This window comes from Hippopotamus amphibius, chromosome 13 (assembly GCF_030028045.1).
Source record: "Hippopotamus amphibius kiboko isolate mHipAmp2 chromosome 13, mHipAmp2.hap2, whole genome shotgun sequence".
NCBI classification, from domain to species: Eukaryota; Metazoa; Chordata; class Mammalia; order Artiodactyla; family Hippopotamidae; genus Hippopotamus; species Hippopotamus amphibius.
The window spans coordinates 32,346,932-32,372,948 of NC_080198.1; the positions used below are offsets into that span (position 1 = coordinate 32,346,932).

Here is a 26,017-nt window from a genome sequence, read left to right on the forward strand (position 1 = left end):
TTGTCTTTTACAGCTTTCGAGTGCTCCAGGCATTCCATGACTTGGGCTGCATAACTTCAATCTCTGCTTCTATCTTCACATGGCCTTCTCTTCTTCTGTCTGTGTCTTCTGATCTGTATGTCTTTTATAAGGACCTTTATAGTTGGATTTAAGGTCCACTCAGATAATCCAGGTTGGTGTCATCTCAAGATCCATAATTACATCTGAAAAGACCCTTTTCCCAAATAAGGTCACATTCACAGGTTCTAGAACATGGACATGCATTTTGGGGAGCCACCAGTCAACCTACTTTAGATACTAAGAAGGTTTTTCAAGGTTGGAGGATACTTAAGAAAAACCTAATTCAAGGACAGGGAGCCAGCTGTGCACATAAGGGTGAAGGTTCAGTATTGAGTGTTCTAGGTGCAGAGATCCAATATTGACATACAGTTGTTGAGTCTAGCAGGCATCACCTCTTTATCCTGCCAATCTTCTCACCAATTCTGGATATAGCCTCAGGATCCTTCTTAACAAAGGACTCTGTGAAGCTGCTTCCAATCAACTGGAGTAGACATGTGAGGCAAAGAGAATCCCTGAGATGATAAACAGAGCAGGCAGTCTGAGAGGTGTAAACAGTCTCATTGAAAGTTCCATAAGAGGCTAAGGAATTCAAACTTAATGGACATGGGACACAAACATATTATTTTATCCAGCAAAACATGTAGTCCTCTTAGGGGATGCTTTGGGGATTGAGTGGAGGTGTTTGTGGATGTTTCTGGTCCTTTACATGCTTCCCCACAGCATCCAAAGTGCCTGGTGAGAAGAAACTCAAGAGGGAAGAATTGCCCTCCTGCATGCTCCATTTCTAACTCTATAGAAAAAATTGGGACAGTTCTGGTTAATGGTGACAACTTCTAAAAGACTCAAATTCTGCTTTCTACATGGATATAAATGAATCTGGCGATATGTTTGTCCTGGCAACATCTTTGTTCATCTTGTCTGTTGTGTAAACTTACTTGTATTTGAAATGCAGTGGAGTGGCAAGCTCACTTGGTGCATTTGGTTTCTCCATCATCAGAAGGTTGTAGTTTCTAGACATATTTTCCCCTCTCTGGCTCAAACAGTACTTCTTTTTAGATTACTGTTCTCATTTCTGGGCATTTCTTGTGTTTCAGCTAGATAGGATGCTGTCAGCACATTTCTCCCCTCTCTGTGTAACTGGTGATTGTGAAAGGTAGGGCTATGATTTTTGGTTATTTTCTACCTAAGACACTTCTGTTTGCAAGACTAAAAGTGATGCATAGTGCTGTCTGTATCCCACCTCCCCCGGCCCCTTATATTGCACTGAAAATACTGTTTAAATGGGTAAACGCTTGGTGACCAGGTTTGCTTATAGGATATCAGGCTGCTCAGAAATAATAGTCCCGTAGTTTGTGGGTGGTTTGTAGAATACGAACTAACAAAATGGAATCATAAAATCACAGAATGTCAGAGTTGGAACTGGAACAGTGAGTTCAATTTCCTCATTTTACAGATGTGAAAACGGTGGGAACTCCCAATCACCAATTGTTACTCTTTGAGCAGCTCACTTATGATTTCTCTCATAAAATTGTAGAACTCTAAACAAAGAAACCACTGCTGGAAGAATAAGACAGTAGAATATTATCGACTCATTGTGCATGTGGTAAATTCACACACACACACACACACACACAGATTTTCATGTCATAATGTTCCCTTCCATAATAGTGCTGTGATCACAGTAGATCTTTTCAGGAGCGATGATAGTGAACCCAGAAAGAGATGGCTGTTTGTTTCCCTTTAGGGAAAAAAATGACCAAAGAATGTGTGTAGGGTGGCTAATGTTTAAAGTATCATGGCCGGTTCTGCTTCTGGCTCAGCTGGTTTTTATAATGATCGTCATCTTCACTCCTGGAACCTCAGTTTATTACCATCTCCATGTTCCTTAGTAACAAAATGCTTCCACATTGGAAGAGTCTATAACAAGCCCCAACAGAGAAACAATTGCTTGCTCTGGCCAAGGTAAATTTGCACAGGGTTTGGTGTTACCACCCATTTCACAATCACTTATGCTGTACCTAAAAGTCAGTGATGTTAAACCTCAGCTTGGCTTAAAAGTGAGTGTGTTCCTAAATTCAACACACACCCTGTGGGGTGTGTTACAGTGGAATTTCAGTGGTGAACTTTTCCTTTGACTCTTTATGTGTAAAAGACCTGTCTGAATATCTTAGAATAGGAGAAGTGTTGTCACTATTTTGAAAAGCAAATCTATGAAAACTATTTCTGTAATAAATATTTGGCTCAAGTTGAAACATCATAGCATAAGAATATGTAGATGAAATGGTGTGTACCTACAGGTGGCGTTTTGCCGGATTTTCTCATTGATGACATTTTGTTCAGGGCATTTTAGACATGGATGGAGACTCAAGCTATTGTTTGCTGCCATGTGTCATATATTACATATGTGTGTGATACATAAGGCAGCAAGCAACATCTAATTGTATATTGTACATTATTTATATAAATATATATATTATATTATTGTATATTATATAGATTTTAACATATAATATGTAAACATAGACCTAATATATATGTATACATTATATATAGTATATAAATATATAATAAATATATAAATCACAGTACTACCATGTTAGCCTGGAGATCCCTCAGAACATCTATGTTTTCACCTATAAATAATACCTACCGCTACCAGTATATCAGAAGATAAAATGCATATCATAATTTTAGCAGTTTTACATTTTATTCCTTCATGCCCTATTCCTCTTCACTCCTGTGGTTGTCATTCATGCTGTTCAAATATTTCCATCTTTCCGTCTCCTGAGCTTGATTCAGACCAGGTCCTTTGGAGTTTGGTAGACATGTATGTGCTCCAGTCTCAGCTTTGCCACCTGTAATTTGTGTGGCTCTGGGCCTTGTAAAATGGAGAGCAACAAGTCCCTGTCTCAGAGTGCAGATGCGCACATGAAACTACCCCATGGGTGTTAGCTGATGTTACTGTCAGTGTTTTTAGTACAATTAGCTTTCAGTGGTAGCTGCTAGGATATAACATATAGTGCTCTAATGACTAAATATACCAATCACATATAGATGATGGAATATATTATTTATCATGGTATTCATAATTTATGTTCCTATTCAGTATTAAGCAGTAGCCACTGTTCATTGACTGCTTCTACTTTAGTTCTTAGTCATTTTCATAAAGCACCTTGCAAGTCATGTTTCAATTAATCCTTGTGGCATTGGTACTACTATTATCCTCATTTTATGGGTGGGGAAACTAAAGTTTTGAGAGATTGTATCTTTCTCTAGGTCATGGTGAGTAAGTGGAAGGTTAAGATTCGAACTTGAGGAGTCTAGCTCAAGAGCCCCTACTTGTAGCTATTACTCTTTCCTGCCTTCCAACAATGTATTTTGCCTCAGTTAGTTTACAAGTGGAATTTACTAATGTGTTAAATTAATCCTTGTTTTTATCACTTATGCGTCTGAGCATGTAGTAGGTGTTTAATAAACTCTTAATTTGCTTATGTATCTTTCCAGAAAAATCCTATGCACACATAAGCAAATGCTCCTTCTCTTATTCCCAGTTGGAAACATACTATACATACTGGGACACACGTAGCATTTTACTTTTGGCTTCCACAAAAATTTTCTGCAATTTGCCTTTTGTCTTTTTTCATGAAAATATTTTAATTTGAATTTAATCTTATTTGTCTATCTTTTCTTTTATGGTATCTAAGCTTTTTCTCTTGCTTTGAAAAGACTTCCATACTTCAAAAATAAAAAGAAGGGCCCCAATATTTTCTTCTAGAACTCTTTATTAGGAATTTGTTTTTGTCATGAAGAATTTGGTAAGGATTTACCTTTACTATTATTTTTCTGAATGGGTGGTTAGTTTTTAGCCATTATTAATTGAATAATCTATTTTTTTCTACTGAATCTAGTGCCACTATTATCATTTTGGATTTTCCCTGTCTTTTTCTTCCTGTATCAATACAAAACTGTTTTAATTATCAAAACTTTAAAATATGTTTTAGTGTCTGGGTTAGTCACCTGACATCATGAAAGTTTGGAGTAGGTAGTGACCTTAAAGGTCATCGAACAGTTTTGTTGCTGTATAGAGGAGGTAGATGAGTCTCCAAGAAGCAAGTGACTTTCTTGAAGGTTGCACCCTCAGTTGCTGGTAGAGCCAGAAATGAACTTGGGTTATAGACTGGAGTGGATCTTGAGCTAGAAGATGGGGCTCTAACACAGTCTACCACATTAGCCTTGGAAGCCCTCCGAGCCTCAATGTTTTTACTTGTAAGTAATACCTACCTTATATGTGGCCCTGATGAATGCATGAGACACCTTGGTGCATCACCTAACACCCTGCTAGCTATGGAGGACTTCTCAAATGTATCTAGTTGTCTCTGAGCCAAGGCCTCCTGAATCTAATCCAGTGGTGTGTCCCCATTTCATCATATTCAAACATTTCATATCCATGCCATGCCTTAAAAATTTGATTGCTAAGGGATACTCAAGAATAATCTTTCATAAAATTTTCTGAAGGGTGTTGTGTTTTTAGAAAAACACGGGTTCTGTGGTTAAATAGATGTGGGAAAAGGTGAGTTAAATCAAGTTAAGTAATATCTTGGCTATGAGACTTCGGAACCTTTAGTATGATAATGTCTACCATAAATCACAGGAGCTAGCTATGTTTCCCAAGTTGACTTGATCATAGAACAAACCTCCACTCCCCCAATTAATTTTTGCACAATACCCAGGAAGGTTTCAAAGAACAAATACTGTTTACTTTAGAGCAGTATGTCTCCCACTTGGGAAGAATTCCTTTTAAAAGAAAAAAAGAACAGTATAGACACCCAGTATTGTTTTATGTAATAATTATTACTTACATTACTTATTTAGGTACAAAGATAAGACGAGGCATGCTTATAGCTGTTACAGAACTATGAAACCAAATCAAATTACACAGTAAATGAAAATACAATGTCAAAGCCTATAAAATTTAAATGAATGATATAAACTTTATATGGAGAAGGATTGCATTTGCTGGATGTAAATTTATACTTGATATGAATATGGTGCCAACCGCTACGGCTCAGATGCTAGCTCAGAAGTTTGCATAGTGGTATGCTGTGTATTAACCTAGTTTCCTCACTGATTGCTGTTTCTGTAGTGTTGATAAACCCCTTGTTTGCATGTTCACCATGATGTCCCATGGTCAAGATGTGGAGGGAATATATCAGAGAAATAAGATATGTTTCTTCTATGCTTTCTCCATTTCATTCCCAAGGAATCTTAAGTGCAAATACAAAGGCAGATATTGAGATCATTAAACAATCCTTGATTATAAGGAGCTATTTACACAATCCAGAATAAGTTTACTTTTAATTTTTGAGATAATCATCAAAAAGAAAAGACAACATAAAATTTGTCTTGTAGCAGACTGATGGATTCTTGAACATATGTTCCCATCCTCCAGAAGTATGGGCCTTGATTTGAGAGACAGGACTTTAAAATATGGGTCTAATTCTCTTTTAAATAAGAGGACTATAGTTTCTAATTTGTTAATCATTTACAAATATGTCACACATACCTGCATGGAGGTTACTTATTTGGATTTATTGAAAATAACTGACCTTGAGATCACAAAATTATTACTTAATCTTGGTACTAAATTATCAGTGATTTATGTTCTTTGGGCTTCAGTGATAGTTTAGAAAGTTCATGGCACATCTAAGTAGGACCAATATTTTAAAATTTTTATGTTAGGATGCATTTTCATGTTTAAATTTAATGTGCTTACTTGAAGGGAAAGTGCAATATGAATGATACATGGTGTTTTCTTAAACTTGTTTTTTTGGTAATAATAAGTGTTTTGAAGATGGACTTTTCAAATGTTAAGAGGTACTAAGATTGATAGCTTTGCAGATTGGTTTTAAGTATTTTGAATTTATAACTATAATCATGTTGCAAAATAACATTGACTTTGGAATGGCTTACTTCCTTTTGTATTAATTCAAAAATATTATGACAGCTATAGTTTTATAGTAAGCATAAAAAGCAGTGAGGTAAGTTCAGTGAGGTAAGGTTAGTGTTGGAAGTTTTATTAACAAAAACTTTAAGTATTAACACATAAGTTACAATTCCCATGTGTTTTCAGAAATTTGCTGGAACTGAACTGAACATTAAATTTTGAACTTTGGACTAGTCACTTAAAACCACCTAATTTTAGTGTAAGAAGTAGCCAAAAACTTAAGTATGAAAACAGGCTTTATAAAGTTGGCTGGATTATTAACCCACATATGATATGAATTCTTCCATGTAGGTGATATGAAGCACTCTTAACCCAGCATTGTTTTCTTCAAGTAGGTGGCATGTGGGAGCTGGGTATAATTTCTTGACGGGTAGGTAAGACAAAATGCATCTTTACAACCTGAAAATCTCAACTGTGTTATTAACAAGCTGGTGATTGTAACTTAACTTTTATAAGCACAGCATGTGGTTATACAATACTAAATATACCTGAATTTTATTTTTCGAGTTGAAATTGTATAAGAGAACAGACTTATAATTTAAGAGAAAGGTATATTGTAAATTATGAAGCAATCTGTAATACAGCCATTATTGTTTCTCTTTGTGCTATTTAAATATCTTAAAATATAATATAGTTTTTTTACCTTGGTCAAATATTTATGTTTTGGGTTGGTAGATGAAAGCCAGCACACAGAATTGGGATTATCTAGTCCTTTTTTCCCCAGTCAGTATCACTCCAATGATCAATAGGAGGGTAAATACACAACTGACATTAACTGGTTGCCTTGAAGAGCTTAAGGGCATAATTAATAAGATCAACTCTCTTTACTCATGACTGTGATGGGGAGAGAGAACTTTTAACTAAGATTGAAAACCGGGAACCCTTTTAGGAAAGGGATTTCTCTCAGAGAGTTTTCAACTGTATAGATGTCCTCTCCTTACAAGTTTTTGTTGACTTGATCTCAGTGGATGTAAATATTGCAGGGGCTGCCCTAATTAGTCTTCTGGAGGAATGTTAATATAATCATAGGACTGCTCCTCCACAAGCAGGTTAGACTTTAGTCCATGTTCTCTTGTCTCTGCGCTTCCAATTCATAAAGTAGTTGTGGCTTTCGGGCTCTAGAGCGCAGGCTCAGTAGTTGTGGAGCAAGGGCTTAGTTGCTCCGCGGCATGCGGGATCTTCCAGGACAAGGGCTTGAACCCATGTGCCCTGCATTGGCTGGTGGATTCTTAACCATTGCGCCACCAGGGAAGCCCTAGAGAAAGTTTTAAGAGATAGTATTTGTGGTGGGAAATCATTGTTACTGAGATGGTCACTTTTTTCTAAGCCTTTTAAATGGATAAAGCTAGAAAACAATATTTAAAAAGAAAACATGTCGTGTGTTTATACTTAGTATTACAATGCCCTTTTTTAAAGAGTTAAATTTATTAAAATCCAAAATTATCTTGTAAAAAGAGATATATAAAGCACAACATATTTAAAGATCAATAAAGACCATTTAGTGTTCCAAGATGGAATAGTAAACAGTAGCCAGCAGTTAAATAAACCATTTTTATGAATATCAAAGTGTCAGTCCAAGTCTGATTTATACTAGCTGATAGACATTTGCTAAATCATGAATTTTATTATTTTGTATATACGCACACACACAATATACATCTTCACCAGTAAACACAGATATCCACAAATTAGCCATTTGTGATCCAGTTTTTTACAAGCCTTTTACATAAGTTCTTAGATTTTGTATCACTTTCCTCTTACCCTAAAAATCATATTTACTAATGATATGTATGTAATACTTATTTGCTCTACCTCGCCTTCAGCTTCACAAATATATGGTTCAATAAGTCATGACCTGATGGTCTTGTTGAAAGGCTGTATGTCAAACCTAAGACAGTGCCTGGCACAAATGAGTTCTTCGTGTTTGTTGAATGAATGAATAAATAATTCTAGTCACTGGAGATAAAAAGAGCACCTACAGAGAAGAGAAATCTGAAATCAAAATAGCTGCAGAAGTCAAAGAGTAGAAAGACATAACCTAAGTATAGGGTAAGAGACGGACACACCCTCATCTATACAGTTAGTTTTTGACGGTGCAGTTGCTGAAGGTAATTTTTTTCTGAAAGGCAACTTTTGCTATAAATAGAGATTTATATGAAAGAGTTTTTAAAAAGCAATGATTATTCTGAATTTTTCTTTTCAACAAAGACTCCAGAAAGATCATGCTAACTGACTCACTAAGCCAATTAGGTGATTCTCTTTGGTAGAGATCAGTAGCCTCTGATGGTGAAAGAAGGGAAGGCTGTAGGACTCCTGCCTATGACCTTGTCTCCAGGTAGTATATAAGTAATACAACCTCTCTGAGTGCCCCTTGAAGTTCAACCTCTCTGTTCGAGACCATAAAAGGTTCATGTGAGGTCAGTGTGACACTATTTCCTGTGGCAAAGTTCAGCCAGCCATGTATGCTGTTGGTCCAGAATCCTCCCTGAAGTGTCTATGTGAAGGTGAGATCAAAATCTGAGGGTTGACACTTTTGGACTTACTAGAATTATAGATCTGCACAGTCCAATATGGTAGCTATGAACCATATGGGGCTATTGAGCACCTGAAATGTGGCTAGTTCTAATTGAGATGTGCTGAAAGTGTAAAGTAAATGCTGAATTTTGAAGCAATACAAAAAATGTAAAATATATTAATTTTTAAATATTGACTACATGTTAAAGTAATATTTTTGATACAGTAGGTTAAATTAAATATGTTATTAAAATTAATTTTACCTGTTTCTTTTTACTTTTCTAACTTGGCTACTAAAAAAATTAAAAGTTATAGATGTGGCTTGCATCGTATTTTCATTGGACACACTGTCTTCAGTCTTGTTTTTGGAAGGGTGGAAATGTCTGTGCAACGTTTCTAGCTAATCCACACATCTTGAACACCACTCATTTCACCAAGGAAAAATCACTCTTCATATCAATTATGTTAATTGACCAAATTTCAGATACTCATCAGATGTAAAGAATATTGAGGCACTTCTGGTAGTTGACTCTGGCATGTCAGCTTTTAACTGAAATCTTTCATAGGCTAATTAACTACCCCTGGAGAATTTATTCTCAGTTGGGAAATATACCCATCCACCCAGACACCCCCTCCAAATAGACACACATAGCATACCATATATGCTGAAATATTTTAAAGTAAATGACAGACAGTAACACCCTGGTACATGTTGGAGCACAAAACCTTACTTACTGCTTCTCCACTTTTCCTGAGGGCTGTTGATTAGCAACCTTTATTGCATTCCTACAGTATATAAATCACTGGGTTAGAGGCTGTGGAAAGCAGAATAATAAAATATAATAACAATAGCAAAAATTTATTGAGTGTTTCTAGGTGCCAGGCACTGTGCTTAGTGCGTTACATGTGTTATTTAATTTCTAATATAACTTGGTGAAAGAGGTACTCTTATTATCCTCATTTTGCTTATAATGCCTTAGTTTTGTTCCTGACATTTGGAAGACCTGTGGGTAAGTTGATGGCCATTGCCATGAGTTGCTTGAACACATATATTTGCAGTTCAGTGCAGCGACTTTGCAAAACAGAGTTATCCACTTGAGCCACTGACACAAACTGAAGTTCAAGCCAAAGTGCTTAAGGAGGCTCTTCATCTTCAATATTTTTCCCTTCTGTCCAAGGTCTTGATCTTTAACCTCTGCATTCACTCCCTAGGGTTCTCCTACTTCTTTCTTTCAGCTCTGTCCTTGGCTCTCTGCCATCCCCTCCCCCCCCCTTTTGGAATTGGAGTGAAAGAATAGGGGAAAGTAGATTTTGAGGTCTTACACATGGAAGGAGTAGAGGGAAGTACAATGGCCTATTTCATTTAGGTTTATGGTAATCTCTAAGACAAACAAACCTTTCTAGTTTTCAGGTGCCCACTTTTTAGTAAAACCAGGGGAAGTTATTATAATAATTGATGAGTGGTTTAACACATCATACTGTATGTCCAACCCATGTAGGGGTGATCTTGCTTCTCCTGGTCACTTGAGGATCCAGATTTATGGCAGTTCTGCCATCTTGTAGCTCCACCATCTGGAAAGTGTGGCCTTCAGGATCTCCAAGGAAGGGGAGGAGGGTGGGGACAGCATAGACAGGAAGTGATGGATGTCGCCTCTGCTTACATTTCATGAATAAAACACATGACCCTGTCTTCCCACAAGGGGGCTGGGAAGGGAGATTGTTCCTGTGTTCAGGAAAGAAAGGGGAATTGGATGTGAGTGAGAACTAGTGGTTACTACCACAGCAACTTGTAGATTTTAGGTTATTTTTAGTATTTGTATCTTTGGAAGCTATGTACATTATGCATACTTCCAACTTTAAAACTGTTTCCCCATTTGAATGATTGCAAGTTGAATCAAATTCAAATATACCCTTAACCCAAGTCTACTATTAGGAAAAGCAAACCAACGACACTTTGAATGTGAAATAAAACTATATTGGGAGGTTTTGTGTATGTTCCAGTTTCATTTTCTTTTAAAGTTGTTCTTTGTGATAGCATGTTTATTCAATGCCTGAAGTGTTGTCAAGTAAGTAGTATTTAATCTGTAAAAATTTTCAGGTGGCCCCTGTTTCTCTCTCGTGTTCTTTTTTTTTTCCTATCTCAAGTGTTGCTGTAGTCCTTTTAAAATTGAAATGAACCGTTTGATTTTTTAAAATTATTTATGGCACATCAAGTGGCACTTAGTGTTTTGTCACAGCATTGAAACCATTTTTGAAGGCCCATGTAAAATATGGGAGAAAGGTCAGGAGGCTTATGTATAGAACTTCTAGAAACATACCTCACCATTGGAACTGGTTATAATTGCTGGGTGCTGACATGAAGATTAATAATGTTTAACTCTGATTTTGGCAATTTTTGCCAATTTCATTGCCATGGTCCTTTTCTTTCAAGTTATTACCTGGAACTGAAGTGATAACAAATGTTTCATGTTTTATACTGCCAGGCAAAAGGTTAAATTTTCATATGTTACATGCTTTTAAACATACACACATGCACCCCCCCCCCCCCCGCCCCCAACACACACACACAACTGGATCAGAAGGAAATGAGTAATTCTACTAAAATGAAAAGATTGTCTTAGTTTTAACATAAGGTGACTAGTTCCCTTGTGGCTAAGTCATATGTAAAAATTGGAAATTCAACCTATGGCTCTTTGTGCGCTGACTATATCATATAGTTCTAATTTTCTTTTGTTTTTTGGGGAAATGATGGTGTTCTTTGCTTTGCCAAGTTTTATTATTGAGTCAACTGCCAAAGTTTGAGAGAGAGAGAGTCAAGGACCCTTAAAATTATTTGGTGTTGAGTGAAGAGGCAGAGAAAGGTATTTCATATTCCCAAACATTTTAAATTTTATGTCTCTACCTGATGTTGGAATATAATCTAAACTTCAAGGCTTTTCTGATTCTTTTAAAAATCACGTACACTGTCTAGTGAAGTTCGAATATTAGTGAGAGGAACTTTAATCCTACTCATTGATACTCAGTTTGGAACTACATATTCTAATTTTTAATTGACTATGTTGTTTTTGGCCTGATATTCCCTGTATTTAAACTTCTGTACATCAGAAGGTCTGTGCACGCCTGCTTGTGGTTTTGTACCATCTGGAAGTTAAAATTTCACTTCAGAAATGATGTCATGCTTGCTTACTGCAAACCGGGCTAATGTTGGTTGAGAATTGGATGCAGTTCAGGTCAAAGTTTTGTCTTTAAAAAATAAAAATAAAAAACGACGCTTAAGCTTCATTTCTTGATTCTAGGAATCTGTGCAAAGGCTGTAAAGATAGAGTAAAGGTGATTGAAGGGCAAAACTCAAATTCCTTTGTAGCTATGTACATACTGTCAGGCACATGGAAAATAAACTCCCAAACAGAAGACCTTAGCTGGCACAGACTCCCTTCTGCCATGTAGAGTTTGGGTGCTGCGAGTACTGTGTTGATCACGACCAACTTTGCTCTCCATTTTATTCCTGGAGAAATAGTCTTACAGCTAGGGTTGCTTTTTATCTCTTCTGGGCTCAGTTAGATGGGGCAGGGCACTGGTAGATCACACATGGCCAGAAGGCACTGCAGATATTGAGCTTATTATTCATCAATAGAGAGTATCTTTTTCTAAACTCTCTTTAGCACCACTCACTACCTCCCATATTGTAATTTATGTATATCATGGTTTTGGATATTGGGCGTTTCCTTTGGTCCAGATATAGATCATCCATCTTTGATAGGTAGAATGTGGGGCTAATGGGGCCACAGTTTCTTCTCAGGTTCACAGTGAATCCTGGTCAGCCTGTGTGCAAATCTCTACAATTGAAAATGTAACCCCTTCTAACCACTGCTATAATCTAGAGTGATAAGCATGTTCCGCCAATTTCCAAGGACACCACTAAATGCCATCCTTTATGTATAAACTAAAAATCATACTTCTCTCACCAGATAAGAGGAAAACCCAAAGAGAAGTATTGATATTACTCGAGGTTGGTAGATGAAGATAACTTTAAACAAAGATAGGCCACTTGAGAATTTGGGATGTTGAAGCTTTGGTGCAACTGGCATGAATTTTCATTTAGAAAAGGGGAGATCCCCAGGATATGAATATCCCCTTCACCTTCCCCCTCTCCACCCCAGAGCTCTATGGGCATTATGTGAGAAGAGGCACAGCTATCAGATGTTTAAGAATCTGCAGTTCACACCCTCTCCAAAGCAGAATGTCCATCCTCTCTCATAATGCAGTCAGGATCACTCGGCCAACTGGGCTTCAAACACTTGTCATCACCTCTTCTCTTGCTGGGACCTCCCAGCTTCATCTTCCTCTCTGGGACAGAAACTAGAAAAACTCTCTCCTCACCCACCTCCCCATCACCTTTGACCTTTAAAAACACAACTTTGGCACTCCTTTCTTGGAAAGGGGTAAGGAAAGGAGATTCTGTGATTCCTGTAAAATCATAAAATGTCAGGCACTTAGAGACGACCTGTTCTTACCTCTTTGTTCTATGAACGAAGAAACTGAGGCTGGAAGGCTCGTTGTGGGGAAGTGAGAGTTATTTGTCCTGATTCTCACAGGTAGAAGTTAGAAACAGAACCTGGCCTAAAACCTACGTGTCCTCTTTCCGTTGTTCAAAGTTGCCTTTGACTCTGTGTCTTCATGGTGTTTATATATTTATTTATTTTGGCTTATTACAGTATTCCTGCATCCTTTTTAAAAAGCTTTTCTTTACCCTTCCATCCAAATTTTATTTGCTGATAGTATAATGAGCAAATGTTGAGCAAGATTTGCTATGAGATGCAGAAGCCCCCAACTTATCTCTGTTCCATTCTTTTTCCTCAAAACCACCTGTTTAAACTCTTCATGGCTGGTTATTTTGATATCTCTGAATAACATGCTTGTATCATTACTTCCTGCATATTGATATAGCTGTTATCTATCCAATTCCTAGTACGAAAGGTGGGAATTTAAGTCTTCCTTCACCCCAATGCTCCACATCACCCATGTAAACTTCTTTTGCACATGGTCTTTGGAATGTTAACATTTAAAAGATAAAGCTATGTTTCCTCATTTTATTACTGGCACTTGAAAAGCAGAAATTGTAATGATCTAAATTTGAGCTAAGGTAGAAATAGGAATTTTTTTGCATGCTTTGTCTTTTCCTTTCTTTAATATCTGGAAAGTGGTCTTTCATAAAGCTGGAGAATGGGTGTCATTTCCACAGCATTTTTTTCCTCTAGCAGCATTTACTTCCTCTTGGCAACACGTCTTTTTCTAATTTAGGAGTGTTTCTCTATGTGTCAGTCTTGTTCTCCCAGATGTCCGTGACATGGATCGTTGTGTTCTCTGTATTCCTGGAGGACACTGCATGACATGAACAGTGCTGTACCCTCCCTGGGCTCTCAGACACAGAGAATTAGTGTACTTTGTTTCCCAACTTTTGGTTTCACAACGTGAGACATACTACTATTTCATAATATCTTATTTCATATAAACCTTATATTTTTAAAAATGTATCACTGTTCAAGTACACATGCGACAGGACTTTAAGGTAGATATAGGTTTTAAAACGCATAGCACGGAGGTGCCCATGAGCAGTGTTTGATCACACCACTCAGAAGGTATACTGCTGCCCCACCCTCCTCCCAGGGCAGAACTGATGGTTACTGATGACCTCTCTGTAAAACTGCAACCTTTCTTCTTTTTCCTGATTTCAGGTAGATGCACTGAGATTACGACTAGAAGAAAAAGAATCTTTTCTCAATAAAAAAACAAAACAGCTGCAGGACCTCACAGAAGAGAAGGGCACACTGGCTGGAGAGATTCGAGACATGAAGGATATGTTAGAAGTGAAGGAAAGGAAAATCAATGTTCTTCAGAAAAAGGTGAGTAGCTGACATAAGCCCTTCAGGTTGAGAATTGGTATCATGCATATTTTGTCATTTCAGAGAAGCTTTTGAGCATGTAGGAAAGAAGAAATTATTGTTTAAGAATTTTAGATTAGGGAGTATAAACTTTAAATTTACTGGTATTTAACTTACTGGTGGTTGTACTATGTCATTTTTAGCATGACCTGTTGAATTTTCTGTTTGATTACCTGGAAACTAAATAGTGATTTTTTTTTCATTTGTCTGCTTAAACATAGAGATAATTGTACAAATTTAGATATAAATTTAAAATTTATAGTTAATTTTTCCTTACTGAGGATTGAACAATGTGTTTTGTAGGTCTTAAAGGTATTTTAGATGCATTTTGTATTTACATAAACTTTAGTAGCTCTTATCTTGTCAAATCCATGCAGATTTTAGTAGGGGAGGGCTAATGTTTACACCTATTACTTAATTGGAATCAGTGAAAGAATGTATAAATTCTAATACAGTGACTTAACAGAGAAGATGCTTGACCTGGTTAGGGCTCTTCTTTCTTTCCTTCTTTCAGCAGCTCATTTTCTCCACTGAGGAGGGTGCAGGTTTGGGGACAGAACCCAGATTTTTCTTTTGAAGAATTCTTATTTGGTACTGTGTACAATTTTGGTGGGACCATAGGGTCCCCTGCCTTCCCTAAGGAAAAGGGTAGGCAAGAAGAGAAACCAATACCTGCTCTTTTAAGAAAAAGAAGCTATTGGGAAACACAAGGCTCTCAGATTAACAGGCAGACAGCATAGAAACTAGGCAGGAGCCAATGCGGGGGAAGCAGGAGCTGGCTGGCCGGGGCACTGCCATAGATAGGCATGGTCACTGGGCACCGATGCTGCAGCTGCAGGCAGATGGGATCTAACTGGCCCTCCTCTTGGTGTCATTTGCCACCATCACCTCTCATCTTGTTTATACTGACAGCATCCTAGCTGTTTTTCCTGCCTCAACTCTTACCTTTCCTACAGGCTGTTCTTAACACAGAAACTGGAATAATTCTTTTAAAACATAAAACAATTCTTATCACGCTCTGACCACACCTCTCCAGTCACAACCAGCTACCTAATTTGTGGGACCCAGTGTAAAATGAAAATGTGAGGCCCCTGGTTCGGACTTCATTGAGAATTTCAGGATGGTAGTAGCGAAGCATTAAACCAAGCACAGGGCCCTTTTGAGTGTGGAGCCCTCTGACCCTACACAAGTTGCACGCCCATGAAGCCGTGTCCCCATCCCCAGTGACTTCCATCCTCACAAGATGTTGGTGATCTGATAGATCATATTATTAATTCATTTCTGTTAAGATCTTTACAGACAAGGCCCTGGTCACCTTTACAGCTCCAGCTAATTGATACAGATGATTAAAAGAGAGCTGGGAAGAGACGACTGAGGACCCTTTGAATCAAAGGACTATCTAGGGTGGTGGGACTAACAGAGAAATAGTTACAGTGACAGTTCTTAGAACAGTCACTAAGAACATTTCTTAGAACATTTACTAAGGATTCAAAAGAAGACTCTTCATTTAAAATCCCCAGCAGCAAACGATACCAAAAGCTTGCACTTATTGAACTTATGTTGAACACTGTATGCTAGATACTCTGCTATGGTCATCATGTGCACTGTTTACTCACTCTTGACCATATAACCCCATGAGGCAAGTACAGTTATTAACCCCAGGGCTGCTGAGGCTTATGGTAGGCTTATCCAAGGTCATACAACCTAGATACAAGTTTTTTGTCCTTGGAAAAATAGAATAAAATGGTTATTGCGAATTAAGAGAATAAACCTCATTTTCCTTTGGCTCTCAAGTTTATGATGATGACACCAGGTGTGAGAGAAAATCAAGGAAGAACATCACAATTGCTTAACCAGCGGTTGAGACTAAGCTGTCTCATTCTTGAGGAATAAATGGTGACAATTTTCTCAGTAAAGATTTTGGGAAGACACTTTCATTGCAGAAGTGACAAATGGCCACTTTTGCTGATGTGACTATTTTGCAAAATTTTAAACTTTATCCCACAGCCAGATTCAAAGGTTTGGGAATCAGTTTGGAAGTTCTAAAACAAAGCTAGTTGTATATTATGGCTCCTTTGGGCAATAGGATCACAATCCCACCTATTTAAACATGCTGATAATGGATTTGGAAATATTTCATGTATATTTGGAGAGGTTGTTTAGCTTCAAGTTTTTTTTTCACTGCGTGTTTACCAATACATTTGGGGAGGAAATAAAACCACTGACAACATAGTGAAGAGGCAGGAGTACTATTATAGCTGCAGTTTGAAAGTGAAATAACGCCTAAAGAAGTGATGCACACAATTCAGAAACCATTTCAAAATGTGGAAATAATACAGAAGCTGATGGGCTAATGAAACGCTGTCTTTGGGACTGGAGACTCCTTAGAGTTTTGACCACATTCAGCATAATTGGCTCTTTTAGGGCAGGCCCGGATTGGAACAGCATAAGCTTTGGGTTAGGGTGTGTTGGCATGGGAGAATAATAAACTCATGTCAATGTCAGAGGTGCAGTATTACTTAATATTTCTTTCTTGTAGACTCTTTGGCAACCAGCACTGTGTTTTGATGCCAATAGAGCTGGGTATGCTCCTTTCATAGCCATGTTTAACCTGGCGAAGCTAGGCTTGCACCTCGTATCTGTCAGCTTTGCCTTCAGAGCCCTGGGTCTCAGAAGTCTTGTGTACTCCACAAGCCGTGTGCACAGGTCACATGTCTGGGCAGCAGGCATGGACATGATGCTGTAAGCATTTTGTTACTTGAGGAAGGAAGTGAAATTGAGTAAACAGAGAACCCCAGGTAGCATAATATCTCTGATCAAACTTTTGAAGGAAAACAGAAGTCATTGAGAATGGATTTGGTCCTACCACCATGTTTTTGCTCCATAATTCCAAGAAATGGAATTCTTTTAGTAGGGGTCAAAAAGGTGCATGTATGAAAATTGTTTAGTGGATTATCCCCATGTGGCTATGATCCTGAAGTCAGAGGAGCGGCACAGTTTTCCTGTTGCAGCCATAGCATTCTATTCCCATACCTGAATTCAAGCTTCCACTGATGAAGTGCTACCTGACTATTGAGTTTTTGTAGGAAATGTCATAAAACCTTGATGACATTGAACATTTGGAAAGTGTATAATGCCTAGGATTTTAGGACATGGTAGCATTATTTGAACCAGATCAAATTCAGACTGTTACGTAGCTCATAGATTTTGGGGGCATAAACTTACTACCCAAGAAATTTTTTTAAAAGCCATTAAATTGGACAAAAATTCTATCTCCATTTTCATTCTAGGTCTCAGTCCCTCAAGTAATGTGAATTTATAGAGCAGAGGTACTTTATTTATTAGGGGTAGAAAAACAGATGGTGATTTCTCTGGAAGCCAAGTTCACTAGCTGCCTACTGAGCTCCACAGATTGCCCTGTGGGTCGGAAAGAACAGGGAGAGGGGAATGTAGTTGGCTCCTGGGAGTGGTGTATATGGACCTGCCCACTTTAGCAGCTTTATTCTACCCATTTGGAAGTGTGATGGTGAAAATTCTGAATGAAGATAGAGGAGAGAATGCTACAGGGGTAGGGTTATTAGCATACTGGGTTGCTTCGTGAAATTTACATTAAAAAGCTAAATTTGAGAAAATGACTATGGAACATAGAGAATTCCACATGAGTGTAAAATTAATGTAAGGTATGGAAGACTTTTTGCCTCAACTGAGCTCTTTCTCTTTGTTAAACTTCCAGTTGAACTTTTGTATTTATTATTGACAAATCTCCTAATTTTTTAAACATGTGAAAAATTGTATTCATTTTGCATTTACTAGTACTTCTTGTGTGTCAGTCAGTTACTACTCTAGGTCCTAGAGGTTTAAAGAGAAATAAGGCATTCTCCAGTCTTCAGGAAGCTGACAGTCTGGTTGGGGAAGTATAATGTGACATGTTACCAGAAGCAAACTGCTTGATGAATGCAAAGAGCAGAAGCTAATTCTGGCTACCTTAAGCAAAAGGAAATTTACTGCAAGAATATCCAGAGCCCCAGTATCTGGCTGGTAGAACAAGATTAGGGATGAACAAGAGCCAGGACAGCTCTAGGAGACCAAGAGAAAACAGTGTCCTGACCTTGTAACCCAGAGTGTCTGGTCAAGTGTCTTCTCTGCTGATGGCTGCCCTCCCACCCTCCCCCCTCTGCCCTTACATCATGCTGTTGGTCAAGATTCAAAGTCCTGAGACGGAGCTCCAAATTTCACACAAATGCCTCTCATTAGCAGGATCTAACCAGACTCTACCTAAAAGGAATCTGGGAAATGTGTCCGAGCTTTACACCTGAGCTTTCCACTCAGTTTTGTGTCACTTAGGGAATTCTTTGCTGACACTGCAGGCTGGGAGAGGTTTTACACTCTTAGAGAACCATTTCTTGGCTCACTTTTAAGTTATGCACCCCTTTAGTGAATGTCGGCTTTCCTACCAGGGCTAAGCTTCTTGAGTGCCCCAGCCATCATCATCAAGATACCTCTAGCTCCTCGCAAAATTCTTGACAAGTGATGGTCCTCAGTCAATATGCATTTAAAGAATAAATCATGTCAGTAAATTCTGAATGAGTGAGAACTTGGGAGAAGAGAAATCACCTTGAGATCCACTTCTGGCCCAAGAATATTGTTAGCTGTGAGACGTCATCTGCAGCAGTGAAATGTCAACTCCACTTGTTCCCAGAATAGTATGTTCTGTGCAGGCTGCAAGATAGAACCATCCCATGAATAATAAAGCACAGATAAGGAAATGATTATTGCTCTACCTGAATCTAACAGCTCCAGCCTCTATTCCATTACCCTGGGAAGGTGAAAATGGGTGAAGGCTTGAGAAAGGGAGCTTAGCCACTCTTTCTTAATTTTCCCTTTAATAAAAAGAAAATGTCACATTTATAGAAAATACTGTTTTGTGCACAAAGAGAATGCTTCTTCCTCTAGTTCTTACTTCTGACTTACTGGATTGTTAGAGGCATGGCATTTCATGAGAATGATACAATGAAACTGCTGATTTTCTATGGTAATTTCCAATTATAACCATGCAAATGATAATTTTTATAACAAAAGGATAATCTGTTTTTTGTCATTTCCACATTTTATTGATTTTTTTAAAAATTAATTTTTATTGGAGTATAGTTGCTTTACAATGTTGTGTTTGCCTCCACTGCACAACAAAATGAATCAGCCATACACATACGTTATATCCCCTCCCTGTTGGACTTCCCTCCCATTTACGTTACCACAGTGCATTAGGTAGAGTTCCCTGTGCTATACAGTATGTTCCCATCAGCTGTCTATTTTATACATAGTACAATAATGTATATGTGTCAATCCCAGTCTCCCACCCCACCTCCCCCACCCCTTTCCCCCTTGGTATCCATAGATTTATTCTCTACATCTGTGTCTCTATTTCTGCTTTGCAAATAAGATCATCTATACCATTTTTCTAGATTCAACATATATGTGTTATTATACAATATTTGCTTTTCTCTTTCTGACTTTGTATGACACTCTTTATGTCCATCCATGTCTCTACAAAATGACCCAATTTCGTTCCTTTTTATGGCTGGGTAATATATGTGCCACATCTTTATCCATTCCTCTGTCAATGGACATTTAAGTTGCTTCCATGTCTTTGCTATTTTAAAGAGTGCTGTTATGAACATTGGGGTGCATGTGTTTTTTTGAATTATGGTTTTCTCTGGGTATATGTCCAGTAGTGGGATTGTTGAGTCACATGGTAGTTCTGTTTTTAGTTTTTTAAGGTATCTCCATACTGTTTTCCATAGTGGCTGTATCAATTTACATTCCCACCAACAGTGTTTGAGGATTCCATTTTCTCCACACCCTCTTCAGCATTTATTGTTTGTAGATTTTTTGTTGATGCCATTCTGACCAGTGTGATGATGGCCCTTCTGACCTCATTGTGGTTTTGATTTGCATTTCTTTAATAATTGGTGATGTTGAGCATCTTTTCATGTGTTTGTTGGCCATCTGTATGTCTTCTTTGGAGAAATGTCTATTTAGGTCTTTGCCCATTTTTTTATTTTTTATTTTTTTTTAATATTGAGCTGTATGAGCTGCTTGTATATTTTGGAGATTAATCCTTTGTCAGTTGCTTCTTCAGCAAATATTTTCTCCCATTCTGAGGGTTGTCTTTTCTTTTGTTTATGGTTTCCTTTGCTGTGCAAAAGCTTTTAAGTTTAGTTAGGTCCCATTGGTTTATTTTTGTTTTAATTTTCATTACTCTAGGAGGTGGGTCAAAAAAGATGTTGCTCTGATTTATGTCAAAGAGTATTCTGCCTGTCTTTTCCTCTGTAAGAATTTTATAGTGTCTGGTCTTACATGTAGGTCTTTAATCCATTTTGAGTTTATTTTTGTGTGTAATGTTAGGAAGTGTCCTAATTTCATTCTTTTAAATGTAGCTGTCCAGTTTTCCCAGCACCACTTATTGAAAAGGCTGTCTTTTCTCCATTGTATATTTTTGCCTCCTTTGTCATAGATTAGGTGACCATAGGTACATAGGAAGGAAACCCTATTATTGATTGGATTCTTACTATATACCAGACACTGTGCTAAGGGCTCTTTAGGTTGAGTCCTTATAACAAACCTAATGGCATGTAGGTACAATCATAATCACTATTTTTTAAATGGGAGACTGTGGTTTAGAGAGTGGCTTGCCCAGAGTCACATGGCAGGGAGGTGAGAGAGATTCATAACCACTGCACTATTCTTGCGTTTTTCTGCTTATAATCCTGCCTCCCTCATGAGACAAGTGGGATCATTAACTTTTAGGGATTAGCTAAATTTATAATTTGAGCAATTTACCTGAGGTTGATACACAAGGATGCCTGTTTTTAATACCAAACTGGCAGAGATGCAACTACTAAATAATGTGATGAAAAAGAGAAAAACAATTAAATTAAAAAATATATCAGATCTGGATTTTTAAATTTTTATGTTAATCTGTATTTAGGAAAAGTAAAGATTGTGGTGACCTTCAGTTTATGTTTATTTTTTCCTCCATGAGATTCTTCATGTACCATTCTAAGCCATTGGATTGCTTTGCAGCTCCCTTTTCAAAGGATTGCACCATTTTTGATCTTATAGCGGTTTCACTTTGTTTTTGTTGTTGGCTTAAATTACTGAGACCTCAAAAGATGATTTGAGGCATCTAAGCAGCTTTCCCTGGGATAGTCTCAGATAAGCTCACGATTCAGTAGATTCCTCACCTGGTCCTGAGAGGAATTGGTGTGGGAAGCCATTCTACTTTGCAGTGAGCTGGTCACCTAAGGTCAGACCTTGGTGTAGGGAAGCTCACTCTGCCTCTGAAGCCAAGAACTGGGCTGGCACTCAGGGGTTGGAGCCACAACCAAGGTGGCTATGAGTCTAAGGCAGTGGTTCTCAACTGGGGTATACTTTACAAGCCTCAATCTTGCCAAGGAACAATTGGTAATGTCTGGAGGTAGTTTTGGTTGCCACATTTGGAGGATTGCTGAAAGTGTATGGTGGGAGTCCAGGGCTGCTGCTAAACATCCCACAGTGCACCAGAGACACCCATCCCCTTGGCCCCTGCCAAAGCAAATTACTATCCAGACCAACCCTGGTTTATCGGGGTCCTTTTCTTCCTGTGTGTGGACCATCCTTCTCATCTTGGATTTCTCTGCTCCCTGCCTTGAGATAGTATCCTTAAAATGATGTTTACTTAGTATAGCAGACATTTCTCTGTAACATTTTTAGCTACACCTTTTCTCTGGCATGATTATAGGCAGTTTACAGAGATGAACATCTTGGGTGTGTGTGTGTATGATTGAACTATTAATATTACTTTCTCTTTTATAATTTTCACATAATCTATAAAGAGTTATATATAGCACTCTTGAAGTATTAAAATTATTAGAATTATTACAACTGATCTGACCATACTGATCAAGTCAACTAATTTGGAGAGGGGTGCTGACCAGCCTTACTATAGGGAATATATGATAGAAATAAAATATCTGGTTTAGACAGAATAGAGATGGGCCACCTATCAGTTATGACCCAGTTTAAATTTCTTTAGCTAAATGCCAGCATTTTAGTCATCTGGAAAAGACCTTTAAGACTAATTCTTTTTTTTTCTGACAAAAAATGCACTTTATTTTGGCAGCCATTTGGACTGAAAATAGGATTTCTATATTCACATTTAATGTATTTTTTATGTATTTTATCTAGTCATTTGGGATAAGGTAACATCATTTGTTTAATGTTGACTCATCATAGGTTAACATATGTTGCTAAGTATTTGCAACTAAAAAAGTATTGTCTAGGTTAGCATTTGTGATTTGCCAGTATTCTTTTGAAACTGCCTTATTCAGTAGAAAATATAGGAAAAATCTAACTTTTACTATATTATAGTATAATAAATTATCTGTATTTATTCTGTGTAGGGTAGCAGTATGTCATTGGGTCTAAGAAAAAGCATCTTTACTCTGGCATTTAATACATTGTGTTTTCATTATAGCATGAGGTTGATGTCAAGGGTTCTAGGGCAAACTAAATTCCACAGGACAATCAAGCATGCGCAGCTGCTACTCTTCTCTGGAATTATTTGCCCAATGTTAGCAATGGCCTAGGGGAAGAAATAGCTTGATTTTAACCAGTTGATCCTATTGATCGTTTTGCCCCAATGAAGTCATATTTTTGAAGGTCACTTTGTGTCTCTTGAGTACAGATTGTGGCTTCCTTGGTAAACCTTAGCTTCTTTGTGAAGCAGTGAATTCACCAGCCTTCTTCATTGTGTATATTGCTTTTTTCTAAGGAATTTGAAGTTGCCCTTCTCTTAGAGATGACAGTGATAAAATATTTTATTATCAAAAGAACCAAAGCTAAAATATTCACCTTCTTATGGAGCAATTAAAGAGATTTAGGGAAGCCTGCTCATTTATTCATGCGTTCAGTTAGCATCTATAGGCACTACTCAATTAGCTGCATATTTCTATCCCTTCACTCTATTGAACCCAACTGAATATTATTTGATTTTAAAAGACATATTAAAATAGGTATGCTGATGAAGCATGGACAGTCCTGAAGACAGAAAGATATGAGAGAACATAAACCTGGAAGAGACTTGATGAACCCTCCTAGTCCAAGCTTTTTATTTTCCTACTCAGGACATAGAGGTTCTCAGAGATGAAGTGACTTGTTTAGGGTCAAAGAACTAATTAGTGACAGAGCCTCGGCTCTGATTACACTTTTCCTTTTTCTTCTCTCCATTCTCCTATGATATCTGAGGCCTGGGGCATCATTGCCCTATTCTGGCAGTTTGCCTTCCCTTCCTTCCTACCATTCAGTCATCCAGCAATACATATTCAGCATCTATAATGGCCTGGATGCTCTGCAGGCACTGGGGAATACAGAGGCTATTGGAAAAGGTACAGTTTCTGCCCTTTGGGAGCTCATACTCATGGGAAAAAAACCACCGAACAGGCAACTGCAGGGCAGAGTGTGATGTCTGCTATGCCAGCCAGGTACGTGGTGCACATAGGAGGGCCACCTCCCCTATTGTGGGGAGTAGGATGGTCAAGGAGGACTTCTGGAAAAGTTGATGACTAAACTGGGATCTGAGGGAGTAGGAAATGGTGTCCCGTAAAAGCAGCGAGGGTAGTATTCACAAAGGTTTGGCTGGAAGAGGCAGCACAGTGCATTTGGTGGAGTAAGAAGTAATTTAAAATAGATGGATCACACTCCCCTGCCCTATTTAGGAAACAAATTTTGCAGAAGTTTTTCTATTCTTTATGTCTTCTAGCAATCAAATATATTTTATATAATTAAGCTTTGAGAGTCATTTTGACTTCCATGTTATGAACGTTCTCTTCCAATCCCTTATGACTTGCTAGTGGCAATAGTGAATGATTATCTGTTTTATTTCAAAATGCAATTCAGGGCCAGATCATGCTGAGAACTGATTCTTATTCAATGAAAAAACTGATCCTGAGCCAGGGGAGGCAAATTCTCTTTTAGATTTAAATATTTGCTTCTGGGTTAAGACCTAATATTCTGTACTCAATTTCAGCATGATGGATTTTTGAAAAGTTTGTTTGTAAGTACCTGCAAAACCCCTTGAAAATTTAAAATAAAAATGCCCAGAGTACCCTGACTGTGGCTGCTACCCTAATGGGTACAGGCATCTTGACACATCTGTCAATCTCAGCTGGCAGCTGTTGTTCTGTGATATGGAATTACAGGTATTTGAGCTTTTATAGAGTTCAGTCTGGAGATGGTTCCATTTTTCCTCCCACATACCTCCCAAGCCATTTGATTTAAATCAACCTTATTTATGTGGGAAGGAAAATTTTCTGACTTTTTTACTTATCCTGTGTTTGGCAATGGATTCTACCTTGCTGTGAAGAGTTTACACGTATCTATATTAGCATTTATCATGTTCTATTGTACAGAGAAGTCCATAATTCAAAACTTTTATAATATGTATCTTAAGTTTCCCATAAGAATAAATGTACATTAGAAGTGATGCATTCTTAGGGCATGTAACTCCACAGTGATTGTGGGTAATGGGCACCTTAATATTGTTCTGATATTGCAGTCTCATTGCCATTTTCCCCCCTTTATCCTTACTTGATTCTATTATACCTTTTGGAAACTAAAAGATATACTGCTTTAAACAGACTATTTTCCCGCAGTTGAAGTCTAAATTAATGGTACAGTGTATATGGCGATTTGGGGTCTTCATCATAACATTTTATCACACTTACATCCTTTTAAGATTGCTGGTTTTTGAGAACCAACAATAGCACCAACATGTAATCAGCCCTTGGACAATATAATTAGTTCATAAATGTAATTTATAATTCTAACAAAAGTGCTATGGTAGGTAGAATTCTAAGATAGCCCCCAAGATTTCCCACCTCTCTGGTGTATATTCCCTGAATAATGCCCACCTCTCTGGTGTATATTCCTTGAATAATGCCCAGAACTGTGAGTATGATGGATTTAACATAGATTATGTTATATGGCACAGATGACTTTAAGAAAGGGAGATTATCTGAGTAGGCTTGACCTAATCATATGAGCCCTTTAAACCTGGATCCTAAGATCGGAGTCAGGGAAGTCATGGATTCGAAATAGGAGGGGGATTCACTGCATGGGAAGTTCTCCATTGTTGATTTGGAGATGGAAGGGACACATGGCATGGAATGGGACAGCCCCTGGGGCTGAAAGTGACTCCCAGTGACAGCAGCCAGGAAGTAAGTACCTCAGTCCTGAGACCACAAGAAACTAAATTTTGCCAATAACAAGAGTAAGATTGGAAGTTTTTTTTTTCTTTTTTCTCTAGGGCCTCCAGACAAATACTCATTCTTGCCAAGACCCCGATTTCATCCTCAGGATACCCTGAATAGAGACCCCAGCCACACTGTGCTGGAAATCTGACCTACAAAATTGTGAGCTGATAGATGAATGTCACTTTAAGCCACTAAATTAGTGGTAT

The 26,017-nt window shown here is 37.9% G+C and overlaps 1 protein-coding gene across 1 annotated transcript in view; it reads left to right on the forward strand.

Moving 5' to 3' along the window:
* The window catches only part of ERC2 (ELKS/RAB6-interacting/CAST family member 2), a 913,064-nt gene that overhangs the window by 334,417 nt on the left and 552,630 nt on the right, over nucleotides 1-26,017 (forward strand). The window contains exon 7 of the mRNA XM_057705261.1: nucleotides 14,314-14,481. Within this exon, the coding sequence (XP_057561244.1) occupies nucleotides 14,314-14,481 (168 nt within the window). The remainder of the gene's footprint in view (nucleotides 1-14,313; nucleotides 14,482-26,017) is intronic.